This window comes from Adiantum capillus-veneris, chromosome 20 (genome assembly GCF_014529385.1).
Source record: "Adiantum capillus-veneris isolate H3 chromosome 20, ASM1452938v2, whole genome shotgun sequence".
NCBI lineage: Eukaryota > Viridiplantae > Streptophyta > Polypodiopsida > Polypodiales > Pteridaceae > Adiantum > Adiantum capillus-veneris.
Genome location: NC_140950.1, coordinates 33,970,659 through 33,990,728, shown reverse-complemented (window position 1 = coordinate 33,990,728; position 20,070 = coordinate 33,970,659). Strand labels below are relative to the sequence as shown.

At 43.5% G+C, this 20,070-nt stretch overlaps 1 protein-coding gene across 3 annotated transcripts in view; it reads left to right on the top strand.

The window, feature by feature from the left end:
- LOC147432343 (protein BTR1-like) overlaps positions 1-19,715 on the top strand; it is a 33,582-nt gene extending 13,867 nt beyond the window's left edge. For all 3 annotated transcript variants that reach the window (XM_086492325.1, XM_086492326.1, XM_086492324.1), the window contains 5 exons: positions 18,211-18,401; positions 18,567-18,679; positions 18,772-18,936; positions 19,027-19,088; positions 19,180-19,715. In XM_086492325.1, coding sequence (XP_086348451.1) covers positions 18,211-18,401; positions 18,567-18,679; positions 18,772-18,936; positions 19,027-19,088; positions 19,180-19,273 — 625 coding nt within the window. In that variant the 3' untranslated portion in view covers positions 19,274-19,715. The remainder of the gene's footprint in view (positions 1-18,210; positions 18,402-18,566; positions 18,680-18,771; positions 18,937-19,026; positions 19,089-19,179) is intronic.
- Positions 19,716-20,070: the final 355 nt, after the last annotated feature.

Genomic DNA, 20,070 nt, shown 5'->3' with positions numbered 1-20,070 from the left:
GAGTTCCGTGCCTAGAGATATTGGCCCCAAAGATTGACGCCCCTTTCGGTATTTCTTTTTGTATTAATCAATTTTCAAAGTACAAGAGAGCGGTTAGGGTTTCACTCTCAGACTCTGCGTCCAGATGCTCTAAGAAGTGAGACCCTCACCACTTATTTAAAGGTTACAAGGGATGCCCAAAAGCAGAGCCCCAAAAGCTTGAAAGCAAAAGCAGATTCTCTCTCTCTCTCTCTCTCTCTCTCTCTCTCTCTCTCTCTCTCAATGAGAGCCAGTAAAAAGCAAGTTCTCTTTTTCTCTCTTTCTCCCAAATCATAGCAAAAAAGCAGAGATTTGCGTCGCTCAATTTTTAATTTTTTTTCACCTCCGCGATTTTCGGAAATTAGGGTTTTTGGCAAAAATTAGGGTTTGCAGGAATTTTAGGGTTTTTGCTGTCCGCCACGTCATCACTTTGTGACATAGGGCAAATGGCTAAAGGAACTATACAAGGAAGCATGGGGCGCCAGTAGAGAGCAGATGAATGCAGAGACACAAGGAGGCAGGCACCCGATCGGCAGCACCTCAAGAGCTCTAGCATTTTCTCAGATTCAGCCCAAGATTTTCAGCAGCAGAAGACCAGCGTTTTTAGCCCATAAAACCAGCGTTTTCAGATCAACCCTGAACCTTGTCGTACCGCACCCTTCCAGGTTGCAGATCCTCGCCGCATCGACCATCAACACCCAGATCAGCCTAGTGTTTTTGGTTTCAGCTCAAAGCAGCCAGTGCTTTGCAGATTCAGCCCAGATCAGCTAGCGTTTTTGCATCCTAGTGTCGCACATCGGCTGTTGCAGATCCTCACCGTAGGAACTGCCATAGTAGCAGATCCATAGTAGAACACCTAGCGTTTTCAGATTTCAGCTTTGGCATCGTCATCGTCGTCGTCGACACCATCTCGTTGTCGACATTGCCATCGTCATCGTCGTCATCAAGTACCACAACATCAATACCCATTAGCATCAGCATTCAGTCATTGTATGAGCATTTGTGCAAGAATAAAGAAAGTACTTGCTCTGGCAACAGAGTACTTGCTCTGGCAACAGAGCAAAGGGGTCCTTGAGGGTTGGGACCTGACATCCCTATGTCGTCTCTTTTCTCTCTCTTGTCTCTCTCTTTCTTTGAGTTCAGTTCTTTCAAGTGATGTAAAGTTTTCCTTGTGTTTGTGCGGAGTACTAGATCTGAGCTAAATCCATAAACACTTCTGCTGCACCTGACAAAAGGTAGCGTATCAGAAAGAGTTTTCGTGAAACAGTCCTTATATCTTTCAATAAATTGAAAACTTTTAATTGCCAAACTGCAGAGCGAACCCTCGTTAGATTTATCATTTTCCCGTGCGAAAATCAAGTAAGTAGAAACATAGTTCTTTATTTCCTTTTAAATGGAGATATGGCTGACAATAGGGAATAGCCAATCTCCAGCATCAGCAAAAATTTAATGTTCTTGTCCTCGTCTCAAAAAAGTGTCTTTTCCACATAATTTGGAACCAGTTGCATGTAGAAGTGCCGTGTCATACCCAAGATGATATCATATCCTTTGATGGGTGCCATCAAGAATGATTCGTGGTCCTTGTATTCGCCAATTCGAAGATTGACCGTCCTTGCATGAGAGTTAGATTGGTGGTTAACCCCTCAAATGCCAATCTGGATGTGATTGGAGTTCCGAGCTGAGCCAGTGTATTGCCGAAGCGTTCTGTAGTATTCAGTGAGATGAAGTTGTCCATTGACCCTAGATCATAAAGGATCAATACTTGATGATTATTCCGAGATCCCCAGCCCTTTAGAAGTTGATGTTTCCCTTTTTCCGTTTTCGTATTCCCTTGTACATCAGGAATAGAATTTGAGCGCTTTCTTTGAAGATTTTTGTTCATGCCGTATGTGTCCTTTCTCAACATAGTAAAGGCAACTTTCTTGCTCTTTGAAGGTTTGTACTTGTTTGGGTGTGAGATACTTAAGCCGTTTTTCAGTACCCTCTGGCTTCTTAGGTTGATCCGGGTCCTCAGGGGGGCGCTTTTTGCCTTGGTCGCCATGGTCATTATAGAGCGTGTAACAAACTTGGACACCCCAAGTCAAGATCTACCGCGACACAACAAAGATTCCCTTCAAAACAGTTCTCAAAGATGACACGGCCCGGTGTAGTTCAGTGCCCAGAGGTATTGGCCCCAAAGACTGGCGCCCCTTTGTATTTCTATTTATATTAATCTGTGTGCAAAGTACAAAGAGGGCCCGCGGATGCTCACTCTCAGACTGTGCGTCCAGATGCTCTGAGAAGTGAGCCCGTAAGGCCACTTATAAAGATTACATAGGGTTGCTAAAGCCTAAAAGCAAAGCCCCCAAAAGTTTCAAACTCCAAAAGCAACAAGTTCCAAAAGCAACTCGCCTTCCAAATTTTGCAAAAAGCAGTCAGCATGATTTCTGGCAGATCCGTACGGCAATCAGCGCGATTTGCGAAGATCCGTACAGTCAGCGTATTTTGCGGAAATCCGTACGCCAGCCACGTCAGCAGCCGCTTTGCTTTATTTTCTTGTGTCCCCGGGGTCCCCTCGTCACTTGGCCATAAGTTGGGGCAACTTATAGGGTTGCCACGTCACCAGTTTGTGACATCCCCCCTCTTGAAAGAATTGTAATCGCTCTTGATTACGCTTGCAAAACAGACAAAGGCCATAAATTGTCTTAGTAGACACTTACTGTTAGTACCGACGCACTAGACACAACACATCTAGCACTTGTACAAATCGACAGTCACATCACAGGACATCACATGTAAATGCATTCCAAATCTCAAACCATGATTAATCGGCAACGTATTTAGTAATAGAATCTAGATCCAGTCGGGACCTACCCGGTTAACTAATCCTTATTGCAATCATGTCTATAGAGATTTATGAGACCGAAATGCTACAATCAATTCGTCTTTCAGTTCTTGCACTCACACAAGTCAAGTACAAATCAATCATTTTCATTTTCAGAAATTCCAGTTCATAAAGTCATACAGCAGAATACTGTCAGCCATCAGTATCCCTGAAACCCAAAGGGACATCAGTGACTCTATTAAAAAATTGGGGTAATCCGTTGACAAAGGAGCGGAGTGACTCCCCTCTTGTGCAAGCCCGTTGCACTAGATTCACCCATGCTGAAATCGGGGTTCTATCAGAGTAGACTAAATCGAATGCTTCAAGGTAAAGTTCCAAAATTTGAGGAGTATCTGCTAGGTCCTCCTCCTCCATCCACTTTGCATCCAATGCAGGATAGTTCTTAAATTTAACCAAGAACCGCCTAATCACTTTACCTTTAATCTTTCTATCCTTGTGTGCCAATATTTGTTCTGGAAGGAGTATCTCCTCGCTTTCCTCCACTTTTGGTTGCTCATCTGGCTTCCCATCATTTGGCACATCGCCATTAAAAGACTTCAAGAGACTCACATGAAATGCATTGTGAATCTTACAAGTATCGGGCAGCTTCAGTCTAAAGTAGACATCATTTATCTTTTTTTCTAAATCTGGAAAGGGCCATAGGATCTCATGCTAAGCTTGCCTTCTCAAAACGTAAGAGCACCCAATCGTCTTCCTTTAATTTCAAATCGCGACGGGGTCGATCTGCTGCCTTCTTGTGTCTTTCTTGAGATTTCGCTAAAGACCTTGGTAGAAGCAGTGTCCAAGTCCCTTGTGTAATGGTCGGCTTCAAAATCTTATCTTTCGTGCTAAGGAAGGGTGGAACCTTCGGAGCACCTTCAATGATCTCAAATGGCGCCTTCCCTGTCGAAGAGTGGATCATGTTATTGTAGGCAAATTCCACCAAGGGCAATTTTTTTTTTCCAATTGAGTCTTTTGATTAGAAATGTAAGACTTCAATAATGACTGAATTCGCAATCTTAGATTGCCCATTTGTCTGCAGGTGGAAAGATGACAAGAACTGCAACTGTGTGCCAATGTTCTCCCAAATAGCCTTCCAAAACAAACTCGTGAAGCGGTGATCTCTATCAGAGATGATTGTCTCAGGCATGCCATGTAATCTGAAAATCTGTGCAATGAACAGTCTCGCTAAATGATCCGGCTTGATTGTTTTCTTCAGTGGAATGAAGTGAGCTTGCTTGGTAAATTTGTCAATGACAGTCCAAATGCCATCATGTCTACTTTGTGTCTTCGGTAGATAAAAAATGAAATCCATAGCAATACTTTCCCAAGGGCGGGTGAGAATGGGTAAAGGCTGTAACAATCCCTGTGCTTTATGTCTGTCAAACTTGACCTTCTGGCATACCAAGCAACTGCGTACAAAGTCGTCCACATCCTTCTTGAGTCTTGGCCAAAAGAAGTAACACTCCACACCTTTCAAGGTGGTGTCGATGCCGCGGTGACCCGTAAAAGGTGGACAATGGCACTCAGTCAAAACCTTTTCCCTCAACGGCTGTGTAACGCATAACATCGTTTTCTTCATCAAGTAGCCATCCCATATGGAATATCCCGCTACTACCTCCCCATTCTGTATTTGAGTGAATACGTCCGAAAAATCTAAATCTGTGGCGTACTGATCAACCATGTCCTTGAAGCTTCTATGATGAATCGCAGAAATAGCCAAGATTAACGGCTTCCGGGACAAAGCATTTGCCAGCAAGTTCTTTTGTCCCTGAACATGGACAATCTGGAAGTGAAACTGTGACAAGATGTTAACCCACCACATCTGCTTTTTCAAAAGCTGCTTTGTGACAAGAGGTAGCGTAAACTCTGATGATCAATGAAGACCATAAAATCGGCTCCGAGTAGGTAATGTCGCCACTGAGTAAGAGCATGGATAACCGCCAAAAGCTCTTTCTCATAAATTTGTGTTGTCAATTCCGGCCTTGAAAACAATCGGCTCTCATAGGCAATGACATGGCCTTCTTGCATTAAGACGGCACCCAGACTACGACCACAAGCATCACATTACACTTCGAATGAATTTTGCAAATCTGGCAAAGTCAATATTTGTCCCGTAGTCAATTTCTCTTTCAATGTCTAAAAGGCAATCACCTCTGTGGGTCCCCACGAGAAAGGGACTCCTTTTGGTGTCAGAATGTGCAAAGGGGAAGCTACCTCTGCAAACCTTCGAATGAACCGCCGGTAGTAAGAACATAAGCGCAAGAAGCTTCTAATCGGGCCAATCATGTAGTCTCAATCTTGGCCGGGTCCATCTGTACTCCTGCTACTGAGACGATGTGTATCTCCGGCAAGAAAAATTCACTCTTTTTTGGCATTGATAACTAACTTGTGATCTTGCAATGCCTGAAAGAACTGTAGCAGATGGTGTCTATGTTCTGCTTCATCCTTGGAGAAGTCTATAATGTCATCAAAGAAAGTGCCGAAAAATGATCTATACTCTCTGAAAATCCTCTCTATCATTCGGTTGAAAGTCGTTGGAGCATTGGTAAGGCCAAAAGGCATCACCAAAAATTCATACAAACCGAAGCTCATCCAAAAGGTTGTCTTATATGCATCTCCCTAGCGCAATTCTGATCTAATGATATCCGCTTTTCAAATCAATCCTGCTGAAACAAGAGGATCCTTGAAGTCGGTCAAGAATATCATTGATCCTTGGAATTGAATCTGTTCTTGATGGTGATTTTATTGAGAGCTCTGTAATCAATGCACATTCTCCAAGATCCGTCTTTGTTTAAAACCAACAACACTGGAGAGCAATAGGCTGAAGTACTCGGCTTGATAAGACCTTTTTCCAAAAGGTCTTTCACTTGGTTCATAATTTCTTCATTCTGGGCTCGACTAACACGGTAATGTAAGGTGCAACGGAAGTGAATGTCGAACTTTGCTTAAGATGAGTGCTCCGAACTGTGCTCAAGGTTCCTTTTACTTAGGGAAGGGAGAGCCTTCTGTTTTTTTTTTTAAAATTGAGTGCAATGGACACAAACAAAGTGAATGGACACTATGCATGAAGGTGCATGAGTCTGAGAGATAGAGAAAGAAGAGAATACGACACCAGGGATGTTGTAAAACCCTCCTCCAAGGGCCCCACTCTCGATGGCGAGAGTGGTCTACTATTGATTGCACAATCTGATACAAGGGCTGATGCAATGAGTCTAAATGCTGCGATGTCGAGCTCGACAGTGTGGATGACGAGGACGAGTCTAATGCTGAAACTGATGCTTGAAATGCTGGCTTAATGGCTCATGAAAAACGCTGCCTGCAGGTCCCTTTCTGTCGCTGATTTGCTGTCCAAAAATGCTGCAGAAACGTTGCCTTGCTGATCACTTGCTTGCTGAAAATCCCCTGCTGAAAACGCTGGAATCCCTGCTGAAAAAAGGCTGGCAGAAATGCTCATGGAAGCGCGAAGTGTAGGCGGAATTTGCTGATGCAGAATCGCCAGGGGCTGATAAGCACTGGAGTTGTTGCTGAAAAACGGCAGGCTGCTGGGACTAAAACGCTGGATTTTTCCTTGCTGAAAACGCCAGGTTCAAGGGGTCCTTGTTCTTGCTTGAGAATTGGCCTATTGAGCAATGCTCCTGCTGCCTCTTCTGCCAGAAAGTGCTAGCGCTAGGTTTCTATATATACAAACTTAGCAAAATTGCCCTACCTAGTTTCCAACAAAAGTCACTTAAAAATAATAAGTGAAAAATGTCAAAAATAGGGAAAATAGGTCTATGTACTATAAAAATGCTACTGATGGGTTTTGATTGGAATCTGATGGTCATGCTGTGTGCAACCAAAGGATATGCATCTACTCTAAGTGTCTAGACATGCACGGTCTGCGAACAGACTCACAAAAGTACCAGATCACTTCCTATTCTAGATCGACTTGACTGAACTGAACCCTGGTCATGCTGTATCTTTTCCACGGACACATAGGGTTGGATGTGTCACGCGACATCCCCTTCTTTTCAAAGTGAGGTACTGGTACTGAACTGTATGGCGTTGAGAGAGATCGCCAACAACATCCCGAATCCTGGAAAGGACTCTTCGCCGGCCCACTCTAATGCGTGGGTCATGCGATACTTGAACTTCATAAAGGTATGCAACGCCTTCTTGTTTGGGCCGCACCGAAAGCGACACAAAGTCATCTTCAATGCTTCCACTTCGTCTATAGTCATGCGTCTACCTTCTTCAAGAATCTCCGAGGCTGAATATTCCTGAAACCACTTCCAACACAAAAACATGAACATACCCATTCCATGTAAAGTGATTGGAAAAAAACTATTCTTCCTAATAGATTGTGCATGCAATGTCGATGAACAAAGTGATGGAGTGTCAAACCGTTCATCAAACACACGCAAACAATGGGGTCGAATCTTGTCTTTCTGATCTAAATCAATCAACTGTGGCAAATCATAATGTAAATGCCGATGCTTGATGCTCAATCCTTCTTGTGCTCTTTCTACGACCGTGTCATGCCAAGGAAGAGACATGGAATGTGACTTCCTTGAATGCAAACATTTCATCTTTTCATGAATCATCCGCATACATCCGTGCTCATTCATGAGTAAATTGTGCTCAACGTACAATATGACATGCCTAGGAAATGGGATCACATAAAGACGCTGACTAAAATACAGGAAACGATCACAAATGAAACATTCGAACAATGCATGCTGACTAATCATACGAATACATAGTACTCCCTGTGGGGGTTCTTTGGACCTAGGCTCGAGAGCCAAGATTGGTTCTTCGTGAGTGATCGAATCTGCAACGAGGTTAGCTTCGCTAGAAAAAGCATCAACTAACCCATCATCCTTGTGAACAATCACATCTTTTTCCTACAAATCATCATGCTCGTGCGAAATCAGATCGTGATCATGCAAATCATCATGCTTGTGATTGTCATCCAAATCATCATGCTCATCATTATCATTCAAATCATCATGCAAATCATTATCATGCAAAGCCTGTGTGTCTTGCTTTGGAGAAGAAGAGACTGAGAGAGTCTCCTTTTTCCGTATCTCTTGCATCTGTGCCTGTACTTGAGAAAAGAGTCGCAACATCTCTTTCATGTGTCGGTCGTTCATTGCTTGTCTTGCTTTGTTCTCGCGATCAAATGCTGCTTGTCTTTCTTTGTTCTCGCGATCAAATTCTGCTACTTTTTCTTTGTATTCACGATCTATGGCTGTCCTCCTTTCTTGTAGGCCTTTTTTTCTGCTTCTCTTTCTGCGTTTCTTTCTTCGCGACTTTCTTTCCATAAACAACTGCTTCAACTCCTTCATAGGAGTTAGTGCAATCCTTGGCGTAGATGGGGAAGGGGGAGGGTTGGAAAAACCTTCTGGTGGGGAAAATTCTTCTTCATCTCTCTCATGCTCATCACCTCCAAGCGAAGTATCCATTCCGCTTCGAGTGATGACCATCCACTGAAGTCTTGGGTTCTTAAGTTCACGAGGAACTTGGGTTCTTGTGGGTCTTGAGTTCTTGTGGTTCTTGAGAGTCTTGAGTCTTGAGGTTCTTGCGATTCTTGAGGGTCTTGAGTCTTGAGGTTCTTCTTTCGCTTGCAATCTGTGTTAGAGAAGGATCTTCTCTTCACCCGAGTTCTGCTCTTTTCCACGGGCGCACCCCTTGGCGGCCTTGCGCTCACACCAAGGTTGCTTTTTCCCACCTCACATCGATTGGCCAGCCGCTAAGTGCACAGTCTGCTCTCAATGAGTGAAAAGAGGCACAAGGGGAGGCTGGACAAGCCCTTCTTTCTTGGGTTTCCTGTCACTCTTCAAAAACACGATTAGGAATCGACACGCCCAAGTAGACTTGGGTTACGTGCGACCGCAATAAGAAAAAATAAATAAATTCTTGTGGTTCTTTCCTTGAGTGATACAGAACACTGCCAAAGCTCTGATACCAATGTAAGGTGCAGCGGAAGTGGATGTTGAACTTTGCTCAAGATGAGTGCTCCGAACTGTGCTCAAGGTTCCTTTTACTTAGGGAAGGGAGAGCCTTCTGTTCTTTAATGAGAGAGTGCAATGGACACAAACAAAGTGAATGAATACTATGCGTGAAGGTGCATGAGACTTAGAGATAGAGAGAGAAGAGAATACGACACTAGGGATGTTGTAAAACCCTCCTCCAAGGGCCCCACTCTCGATGGCGAGAGTGGTCTACTATTGATTGCACAATCTGATACAAGGGCTGATGCAATGAGTCTAAATACTGCGATGTCAAGGTCGACGGTGTGGACGAGTCTAATGCTGAAACTGATGCTTGAAATGTTGGCTTAATGGCTCATGGAAAACGCTGCCTGCAGTTTCCTTTCCGTCGCTGATTTGCTGTCCAAAAACACTGCAAAAACGCTGTCTTGCTGGTCACTTGCTTGCTGAAAATCCCCTGCTGAAAACGCTGGAATCCCTGCTGAAAAACGCTGGTAGGAATGCTCATGGAAGCGCCAAGTGCAGGGCGGAATTTGTTGATGCAGAATCGCCAATATAGGGGCTGATAAGAGCTGGAGTTGTTGCTGAAAAACGCCAAGCTGCTGGGACTAAAACGCTGGATTTTCCCTTGTTAAAAACGCCAGGTTGAAGGGGTCCTTGTTCTTGCTTGAGGATTGGCGTGTTGAGCAAAGCTCCTGCTGCCTCTTCTGCGAGAAAGTGCTAGCGCTAGGTTTCTATATATACAAACTTAGCAAAATTGCCCTACCTAGTTTCCAACAAAAGTCACTTAAAAATAATAAGTGAAAAATGTCAAAAATAGGGAAAGTAGGTCTATGTACTGTAAAAATGCTACTGATGGGTTTTGATTGGAATCTGATGGTCATGCTGTGTGCAACCAGAGGATATGCATCTAATCTAACTGTCTGGACATGCACGGTCTGCGAACAGACTCACAAAAGTGCCAGATCACTTCCTATTCTAGACTGACTTGACTGAACTGAACCGTGGTCATGCTGTAGCTTGTCCACGGACACATAGGGTTGGATGTGTCACGTGACAGGTGAGGTGGCCGGTTTGGTGGTGTGCTTCTAGGTATCAGATCAATAGTGTGATCCTCAAGACGAGATGGTGGCAACTCGCCTGGCAGGCCCTCAGAGAAGCAATCGGCATGAGTGTGGAGAAAATCTTGGCTTTCTTTATCAAGTTCAGACGTGTTCGTTCTGTGTTCATCATTTAACTCTTTCAAGTAGATTGAGTAAACAAAGAGACTGGATTTCATTAATTTGAAAATGGCCGAAGCTGATACAATAGAAACAGACTCGCCCTTCAGTTTTACATCAAGTACAATTTTCCGGCCCTTTTCATTTGTCAATAATTGACCACGGCGTTGTTCTTATGGTACCAAGGGACTCCTAGGAGGACGTCACAACCTTCCAAGGGCATTATGTGAAAGTCCTCGTGCCCCAAATACCCCTGACAATGCAACCGAAGTTTGCCAATGATAGGTGTAATGGCTATGTCCCGTCCGGGTGCCGCTAGAACTGCCTCTGCTGGTGGTCCCATCCAATCGGGTGTAATCTCGAGCCGCGCCGCCAATTCGGGTGAAGTGAAGTTGGCCTTGGCTCCTCCATCGAAGAAAATCAGGGCTTCTTGATCTTTCACTTTGCCCCAAGCTCGGCAAAGTTTTGTACTTTCATCAATCAGCGCCACGTTCCTCTGCTGCTCTTGAACTCTCTGGCCTGTCTTCATGTTGTTCTTGCTGTGCCTTTTTGGGGCACTTTGTGGAGACGTGCCCATGTTCCCCGCATCCAAAACACTTCTTTTCTTTGATGTAATTGGCCCTCTCTCGAAGAGTGAGCCGGGGTCGTGTATCCTTGTCTTTCTTTTCTTGGAAACTCTTTCTCTTTCTACTTTCATTGTGAGGAGTCTGTTGGGTTCTCTGAGTCAAGATCTCATCAGTGGGGTAAGTCAATTTTCCCGAATGTATCGCAAAACCTCGTTTCGCATGACCCATCAATTCTTGAATAGAATTTGACTTTTGTTCCAAGCAGTAGTCTCGGATCTCTGTAGGGAGTCTGCAGCAAAACCGCTCAATCTGTTCCTTAAAAGAGACCTTCTTAAATGAAGAGGTTGGTAAGAAAGAGTTTCAAAATCTCTCGCAATAAGCGTCCAAAGAATCTCCCTTGGTCATCCGAAGATGATTCCAAGCGGTTTGTATACCTCGTTCGTACTCCTAGTCAGCCAAGAAGAAATAAAGAGTCTTTGAATTTCAACCATGTAACTGGAGCTTCCTTCCTCAGAAGAAGTGTGGACCACCATGTTCGAGCATTTCCTTTGAAGAAAGATGTAGTCCTCCTAATCTTGGAGTGCTGTGAGTTATGCCCTCCAGAGAAGGCTATGTCAAACTGCTAAATGAAGGCCAAAGCCCTCGGAGCATCTCGGAACCCAGAAAAGGATTCGAATTTAATTGACCATCCACCTTCTTTGAATTCTTTTACTTTCTTGCTTTTGTCTTCGAGAAAGTCATATTGGTTGGCCCTGTAAAAATGCTTCTTCTTTGTATAAAACATGTGGTCGTTGGAGTCCGAACTGTCAGAGGATGACTCCTCTGTAGAATTGTTAGAAATTGGGCGAAATCTGGGTTTCTTTGCCTTTTTCTTGCCCTTTCCGAAGCTTTGCTTTTTGCCTTTTTGGTCCTCCTCACTCGAGTCAGAAGAGCTCGAAGAATTGTAAGAAGAAGAAGAAGAAGAATTGGGTAGTCCTTCAAATCGTACAGGCTTCTTCTAATTTCTTGTCGATTCAAAAGAAGATTGACGACCCAAATAACGCGGGAAGTCAGTCCCCTTCTTGTGCTTTTTCTCTTGCTTTTTGGATTGGTTGTTTGCGTCCAAAAGCTGACTAATCTGTGTTTGAAGAGCTCGAAGAACTGTTAGAAGAAGAAGAAGAATTGGGTAGTCCTTCAAATCGTACACGCTTCTTCTGCTTTCTTGTCGATGCAAAAGAAGATTGACGACCCAAATAACTTGGGAAGTCCGTCTCCTTCTCTCTTGCTTTTTGGATTGGTTGTTTGCATCCAAAAGGCGACTGATCTGTGTCTGAACCACCTCTTGTAATTCTTGCTCTGTAAGCATCCTCGGAGAAGGAGGTTTCTTGATTGCCGGTTTGATGGGTGGTTCTGTGGCTTTTTGCCACTGGGTGTGCACTTGTACGATGGATTGTTGAGACAAAATTTTTGGAAACTGCGGATCCTTTGCAAATTTAATCATCTGCTTTGTGCACTCGTCAACCTGCTGTTGACGTTCCATCTCTTCAAGTTCGTACTGAGTAGGTCGAGGTGGCTCGTACTCTTCCTTCGTTTGATCATCAAAATCTTCTTCGTGATCTCCTTCCGCATTAGCAGATGCAGAAGAAGTCGACTGTAGCGTGCATAATGTGTCGTGCTCTCTACAGTGGGTGGTCCTCAGTGCAATGTGCATGACAATCTCACTCAAACAGACTGAAAAGAAAGGAAACAATAGACATCAATTGAGCTCACAAAGACACAACAGCAGACCAGAACATATGACTCGACTATCTCAAAGAACTGATACAGACTCTGGCGTGGCAACACACTCAGCTCCAGCCCAGGACTCACAGGTACAATGGGGGTGTCGAGGCTCAGATGTGCCTGGATGGTGAAGACGTGCTCTGTGTATAGACTCACTCTAGACGACTACGTTTAGATAATGATGACCAAACAGCTGCTAGCCATATGTATAATCATAAAGAGCCACCAACGGCTCATAAATGTCAGCCATCTAAATCTATCCCCAATTGATAACTGAGTGGTGGTGACCTGGCCACGATGTCCACTAGACCACCGTCCGTATCCCTTGCCACGTGTCACTGCCCAGCCAATAGAATCCGTCCAGTCCGGTGTGAACCAACCTCGGCCAACTGTAACTTGTCCTGTGAAAGTGACACTGTAGCCTGCTACATCGATTGATTCTTGTTGGAATCCATAAGAATCGCAAGAAAAGGATCGGATTTCCCGGTAGAAGAGAAATCGACTGCGCTCTGATACCACTATAACAAACTTGGGCACCCAAGTCAAGATTCTACCGTGACACAACAGAGATTTCCTTCAAAATAGTCCACAAAGACAACATGGCCATGTGTAGTTCCGTGCCCAGAGGTATTGGCCCCAAAGACTGGCACCCCTTTCGATATTTCTTTTTATATTAATCTGTCTGCAAAGTACAAAGAGGGCCCGTGGGTGCTCACTCTCAGACTCTGCGTCCAGATGCTCTGAGAAGTGAGCCCCTATGGCCACTTATAAAGATTACATAGGGTTGCTAAAAGCAGAGCCCTCAAAAGCTTCAAACTCCAAAAGCAATAAGTTTTAAAAGAAACTGGTCTTCCAAATTCTGCAAAAAGTAGTTAGCGTAATTTCCGGCAGATCCATACGGCAGTCAAGTGCGTTTTGCGGAGATTCGTACAGTCAGCGTATTTTGCAGAAATCCGTACGCTAGCCACGTCAGCAGTCGCTTTGCTTTATTTTCTTGTGTCCCTTGGGTCCCTTTGTCACTTGGCCATAGGTTGGGACAACTTATAGGGTTGCCACGTCACCAGTTTGTGACAGACCGCTCTTTGTCTCGTACGAGACGTGCTTTTTTCCATCCTTCTGGGGGTACTAGTGTAATATAGATCCTCGGCAACGATCGATGATTCCATCATCCGCTGAAGGGTATCATGGGGATACACCTTCATACTCTTTCAAAGCGGTGGTTGAAGGAATGCTTCGAATTTCCTCATCTTTTCTTAGTCGGAAACCTTCATGAAAGGAGTAACTTTCAGAAGAACCGACCAATACTTGTTGACATAAGCTGTGACTTTCTCATGGTCCTTCTAGGCGAGCCAATCCCATTCCTTTTGGATGTCCTCCTCAAAGTTGGGCGGAAGGAATTGCTCATAAAATTCAGCTTTGAACTGAGTCCATGTTCTGGCTTGAGTACCTTCGAGAATCTTGGCCAACCACTAGTTGCTTGCAGTCTCCTTGAGATACATCCCAACATGACACAACTTGGATTTTTCAGTAAAGTTTTCGTTGGCAAAAGCAACTTTACTCTTCTGATAAAAGACAGTGCCATGGAGATATCTCTCCGTCCTGTGTAACCGTCAAACTTGACAATTGTCACCGGATTTGAAAACGCACCTGTTGTGGTGACGCATGTGGTTATCCTTCTTGAATTTGGGCTTCTCCTTAGTGTTATGTAGGGAAGTAGTAGGCATTTTCTTCTTGGAAGAAGGTTTAGATAATGTATAAGTAGTAGTAGTAGTAGTATAATTAGGATAGTATGATGGAGAAGAGATAGAGACATTCTTACTTTCATTCAGCAGAGAGAGTTCTTTTTCTTGGCCTTTGCTCTTTTGTACGCCATTTGTTCCGATGCGGAGATCCCTAGTGCACTTCGGCACCTCTTTCCAGATTCTCCTTCTACCGGTGGTTACCACTGGTAGGGTTTCCTGATGCCCATCCTTGCGGCTTCTTAATTCCATCCAAAATCTTATGGACAGCCAACGCGAGAAGTTGCTCCAATTCCCGAGTTGAACTCGCACTTGCTAAAGTTCATCTTCAGCATTTCTCCCTTGACTCATCATGGTTCTCCTTAACAAAAAAGAGAGGTGAATGAGCTCTAATACCACTGTACCCTCCCCTTGCGTCCCCTCAAAGAGAATCTTTGTTCAGGGAGAATCTTACAAGCATAAGAACCGGAGAAAACTTCTCTGTTCTAGATCTTATACTCGATGGTCGTTTCCTTCTTGTTAGGGAAATCCGAAAGAGGAGCTCTCAATCCAATGGCTTTTCCGTCTGCATTGAGAGTGTATCTTGCTTTTTATCAAAAGCTTCTTAGGACCCATCTTTATTCTTTTGCCTACGTCTTTACGCATAATCCTTTACCCAGTTCGGATTTTCTCCCACACACACACACACACACACACACACACACACACACACACACAGAGAGAGAGAGAGAGAGAGAGAGAGAGAGAGTTGCGCATTTTCGAACCAAGACACGTTGGCCCCAAAGATTGGTGTCCCTTTCCGTATTTCTTTATTATTGATTTGAAAGAGTACACTCCCGTTGGGTCCAAATCTTCGAGCTCTACGTCCAGATGCCTAAAAGAATGGCCCTTCGGGCACTTAACAAAGAGTACAAGGGATGCTAATTGCAAAGCCCCAAAAGCATGATGTCTAAAAGCATCTTATCCCAAAAGCAACTGCTCCACAAATCTAGCGCTAAAAATTGTCAATTTCAGCCAGCGCAAAAATCAGAAATTCTGTATAGGTTGCCACGTCAGCAATCGGCACAAAATCTGGGCGTCCATCCAGCGGCTGAGTCATTGACTTGTCACATACCCCTCTCTCAAAGAAGAGTAATTGTCCTCGATAACACCTGTAAAACAACTTATTTTTTCTCTAGGGTTTAGGCCCCTCGGCCAAAATCTGCAAAACACAGTCAAGTTAGCCCATGACCCGAAGGTCACTCAGATGTCCTTGTGCCACGTAGATGATCATGGATGCGAATACCACATAGAAAGAATTGTTTTCACAACACAGAGGATTCTCGCTTTGACTACGAGATTGGCATGGACCACCTTTGTAGGGAGAGTGAATCTGTGAGACTGGCCAAAGGAACGCATGGATGAGATGCGTCTATGACGTCGACGCAAAAACCCTAACCCTAAAACCTGTCACAGGTAGTGCTAGATTTAGGCCTAGGTGCTTTTGGGAAAGGTTGCTTTTCAAGGCCAAGGGCCTTCAAATATGTAAGGAAAGCACTCTCTATGGCATTCCACCTTGAAGGGAAGCAGAGCAGAGCCCCGTAATTGTACCTTGTTGAAGCAATATAAAGAAATACGGAAAGGGGCACCAGGGTTTGGGCCAATGCACTCTAGGAGTTGAAGTCCACCACTCTCTCTCTCTCTCTCTCTCTCTCTCTCTCTCTCTCTCTCTCTCTCTATTCAAGTTGTTTGACGTGCTAAAAGTTTGTTCTAGTCTATTCTTTTCAGTTGGCACGTGGTGCCTTCCCATTGCACTTGATCATTCATGTATGTGATCGTTAATAACTCTTGGAAAATTAGGCAATGACCATCAGGGAAGATCTTATAGAACAGACCTAATAGACTTGTGTGTGTGTGTGTGTGTGTGTGTACATATATATAGGAGATTGTCATTTGACTCAAGTAATACTTCACATCAAGATTTTTTTATATTAAAAAATTGATCATGTATGGTGTCATTTGTGATCATTGGATGTATTAGTTTTTATGGTTTTGTCATTTTGATCTATGTCTCACGCCGTATGAGGTATTTTTCACTTTTCATGGTTGATTCTGGTGTTCACTGTTTTTGGTGGTTTCAAAATGAAGGTATAGATGAGAATAGAGTCTTGTTTGACGTCCATTGGTTTTTGGAGTTTGTTGTTGTATGTAATAGGTTAGTGTCAATTGAAGCTTTGTATCTGATTTTCAATTCTAATTGTTTAGTTATGGATGTCTCAAGTCGGCTACGGTATTTTGCAAGTGTATGAAAGCCTCAAACTTCATATTTTATGGTAGTCTTGGTTTGGAGTTTTAACATTTTGGGAGTGATACTTATGAATCTACCATAAATCTCCTAAAGTATTCTAGATCGTAGGCTTCTTTTTTCAAAAAATCATGCGAGTTTTAGGTACGTAATACCTCAAACCATTCAGTACTATGCACCTTATATACCATACACTACGTACCTTTCCACATTGACCAAGAGAGTGCCGCTCCATAGTTGCCATTTTAGGGAGGTTGAAAGCCTGCCCATAAAACACTAGTAGGGTGGGCTGCCCCCCAAAAACTCTAGGGGCTGCCCTCCATGTAGGGCTGCCAACACCCATCTTACTAGGGCAGCGCACAGGGTGTGCCCTATAGGCGGAGAGTGCTGAAATCCCATGCTACACATGGCTAAACATAACCCGACATGAGAAAACTTGTACTTGACTTGGCCATCAGATTCCTAAAACAGCCCTCACTCCCTATCTCCTCTCTCGGGGAGATACTGGACTGACCTGATGAATCCAGAGAGATGCTATGCTAGCACCCCCTCTCAGCTCCTGGAAAGGAAGACGGCCTAGTGAGCTGCAGTGAGCAGTCTTTAATTGTCGCTCCAAGAGAGCATCAAAACTGAGGTCAATGGCATAAATTGCAGGAACCAGATCATTTCCCAACTCACAAATACTCTCCCTTCCAAAAAATAGTTGGAAATCTGTACCTCTGGTCACAAACCACATGCGAGAATCTCCAAACCGCTATTGGAAATCCAGATGATTCGGACAACCTAGGCTACTAAGGTATTAACTGTCCAATGATGAGAATTTAAAGATTACTCCTACAACCACTCATATGTCATACGATAAGTGGGAGAAAAAAATTCATCAAAGTCAATGCCCTTACCTTTTGCCACAAGTCTAGCCTTATAGTGATCAACGTTACCATCAGGCTTACGTTTCAGCTTGAAAAGTCACTTGGTGCCAATTGCCTTTTTGCTAGGAGGGAAGTCACTCAAAGACCGCGTACCTTTCTTCATAAAAGCATCATACTTAGATTGTATTGCAACCAACCAATTTTCTGTTAATTACCTTGGTTGCTCTATTCTTCCTTAAAATAACTCTTCTCTGGAAGCACAATATAGGCTCCCTTGTACATGACTCTTTGTCTTCTGAACACCATAGAGAAAGGCATCACTATCTTTGTTGTAAATCTGAGGATTCTATAGGAGTTAAAGGCACCCTTTTCATACACGAAGCCTATGATAGACTTGTAGTCTTAAATACTTCTATTTGAAGCTAGCTTCTAATGTTTTCTTGGACAGAATAGCCTATCTTTTTGGGACCATTATGCTCGTGGATTTGATCATGACTTTCGTAACTCTTATATAGGTAAGTGCTTTAGTACTTGTTGTAAAGGGCAAAAAGTACTCTCCCTAGATATAGGAGTTAATGAGGCCACGAGATCTTGTTTGTACTCCCTATATAAAGGGACTCTCGTTTTGTATCTTTTTCAGTTTTGTAGAATCTTAATACAGTATTAATCAGTTTCATGTTCTGAATCGTTTATTGCTCTATTAACACTACTAATCTAACAATTCAAGTTGTGAGATCTCGGTTGTGGTGCCATCTTTTGCTGTTAATTACTGTATTTTTCCAACACATGTAGCAGAAGTGTTATTTTGTGTTGAAGCATGAACACTGCATGAAGAGAGACATTACTTGGGTTTTACAATAACAATCATCTATTCGACATCTTTGAGATCTTGAATCATGTACCTTTATCCAATAGGACGTTTATGGAGAACTCAGGTGCAGCCATCAAACTATCATCACCAGAACAGGCTGGTCCAGGGTTTCAAGATCGGATCGTTTCAGTAGCTGGAGGTTTTGATGAGCAATTGCATGCGGTGTCCCTTATAACAAACAAGATCTCTGAGGATGCAACCTATCTTCAGTATGCATCTGGCTCCTTGCACACTGGTAACCGGGAGAGGTTTATATTACAGTCCTTTAGTTGCACCTGCCATTTGTATAAGTAATTTGCTAGCTGCTTCTTAGTCTTTTTTCCTGTTTGCTTGACTCCGATAATGTATAATGATGGCTCTGCTTTTAACAATACAGCCTGGCTTTCATTGGAACATACAGGGATGGCTCAACAGGGGATGCAGCAGGGGATGCTTCAAGGACCCTTTACATCTGCGCCTGCCTTGGCACCTTATTCTTATGGACCCATTCCTTACAATGACTATCACACCAAGGTAAGCAAGAACAGGTTAAGATGTAACTTAGTTTTTAGCTATAGAGAGCTGCTAAACAGCACTCTTACTAATTTCTTCTTTGAAGTCTTCAGGGTGTCATGGGTCCTTACATGGTTATGCACAATGCACCTTTCCACATGCCATTACCTCTCTACCCGACAAACACTCCAAACACTTTTATAGTGATAGCGGTGCCTGATGAATGCATAGGTGCAATTTTGGGCCGTGGAGGGAAGACAATTTTAGATATCCAACAGGTTTTGTCTTTTAACACATATCAATGCACATGCCCCTCCACGTGAAGTACTGCGGTTTTAACACATTTTGCTGTCGATTGATCTAAACAGAGCAGTGGAGTCCACATAAGAATATCGGAACGAGGAGATTTTGTACCGGGCACAACTCATCGGTAAGCCTTTTAAGCCAAGTTATTTTACTCTCATGGTAATGAGAGGATTTGGTTATAGTAACAATGTGCACATTTGAATATGTACTTCCAGCAAAGTGACCATCAGTGGAAGCCCAGAGTGCATATATGCTGCTCAGCAGATCATTATGCAAAAGATCAGTCAGAGCCCGAGCCTTTTTGCTTGATTCCAGATGGCAATCTCTGCTTGTTGATTATTTGCCAACTCAGTTATTGCTGACATTACATGAGAGCCTCACCTCCAATCTGATCATGTGCACATTAGCATATACGATGGCTCTTCAGCAGGAAGGACCTGCTTTGTAGACTTTATGAGGTTCCAGAAAACAGCATTTGTGTGGCCGGGAACAAGAGTTTGGAGTCCCGAGAGAAACACCTTTGATCCTTTTCCTCTGTTGGTTGTGGTGGTGGTGAATGTGCAAAAGAGCCCCTGCTTCAAGAACGTGGAAGGGAATTTTGGTTTAGAGAAAGAATAGTACCATCACCCTTGTATAACAGCTTAGACCACATCAACATACAAGTTTTGCTCAGCCAGATTATAAGACAAAAATAACCTGATGACATTATTTGAATCTGACATCTTTCAAGCCCCTTACATTTTTTACTGCCTGATTTTGCTCAAAATTCTTGTCATTCAAGAACTTCAATTACAACCTTTTGGGTGGTGTGTCATTTTTTCATTCTTGTTGAGCAGCAACGATCTTCTTGTGGATGAAGTCGATCCTCGTCAAGCATGTGCTCAAAGGTAAGGTTCTTTATTTTTTGTGCGGTCATGGTTGTCGAACATGTGGCTCCACCCTTCACAATTTTGAGCACCATGTAAGTCATACATGGATGTCCTACTAGCTCTAGCTCTTCATTGTCATGAGCTATTGCCAAGCCTTCCACATCTTTATCCTGGTTGATCAGTTGTATAGTTCTTGCTTTTGCAATGTGTGAGGTTGATGTTGCAATCGTTCAACAA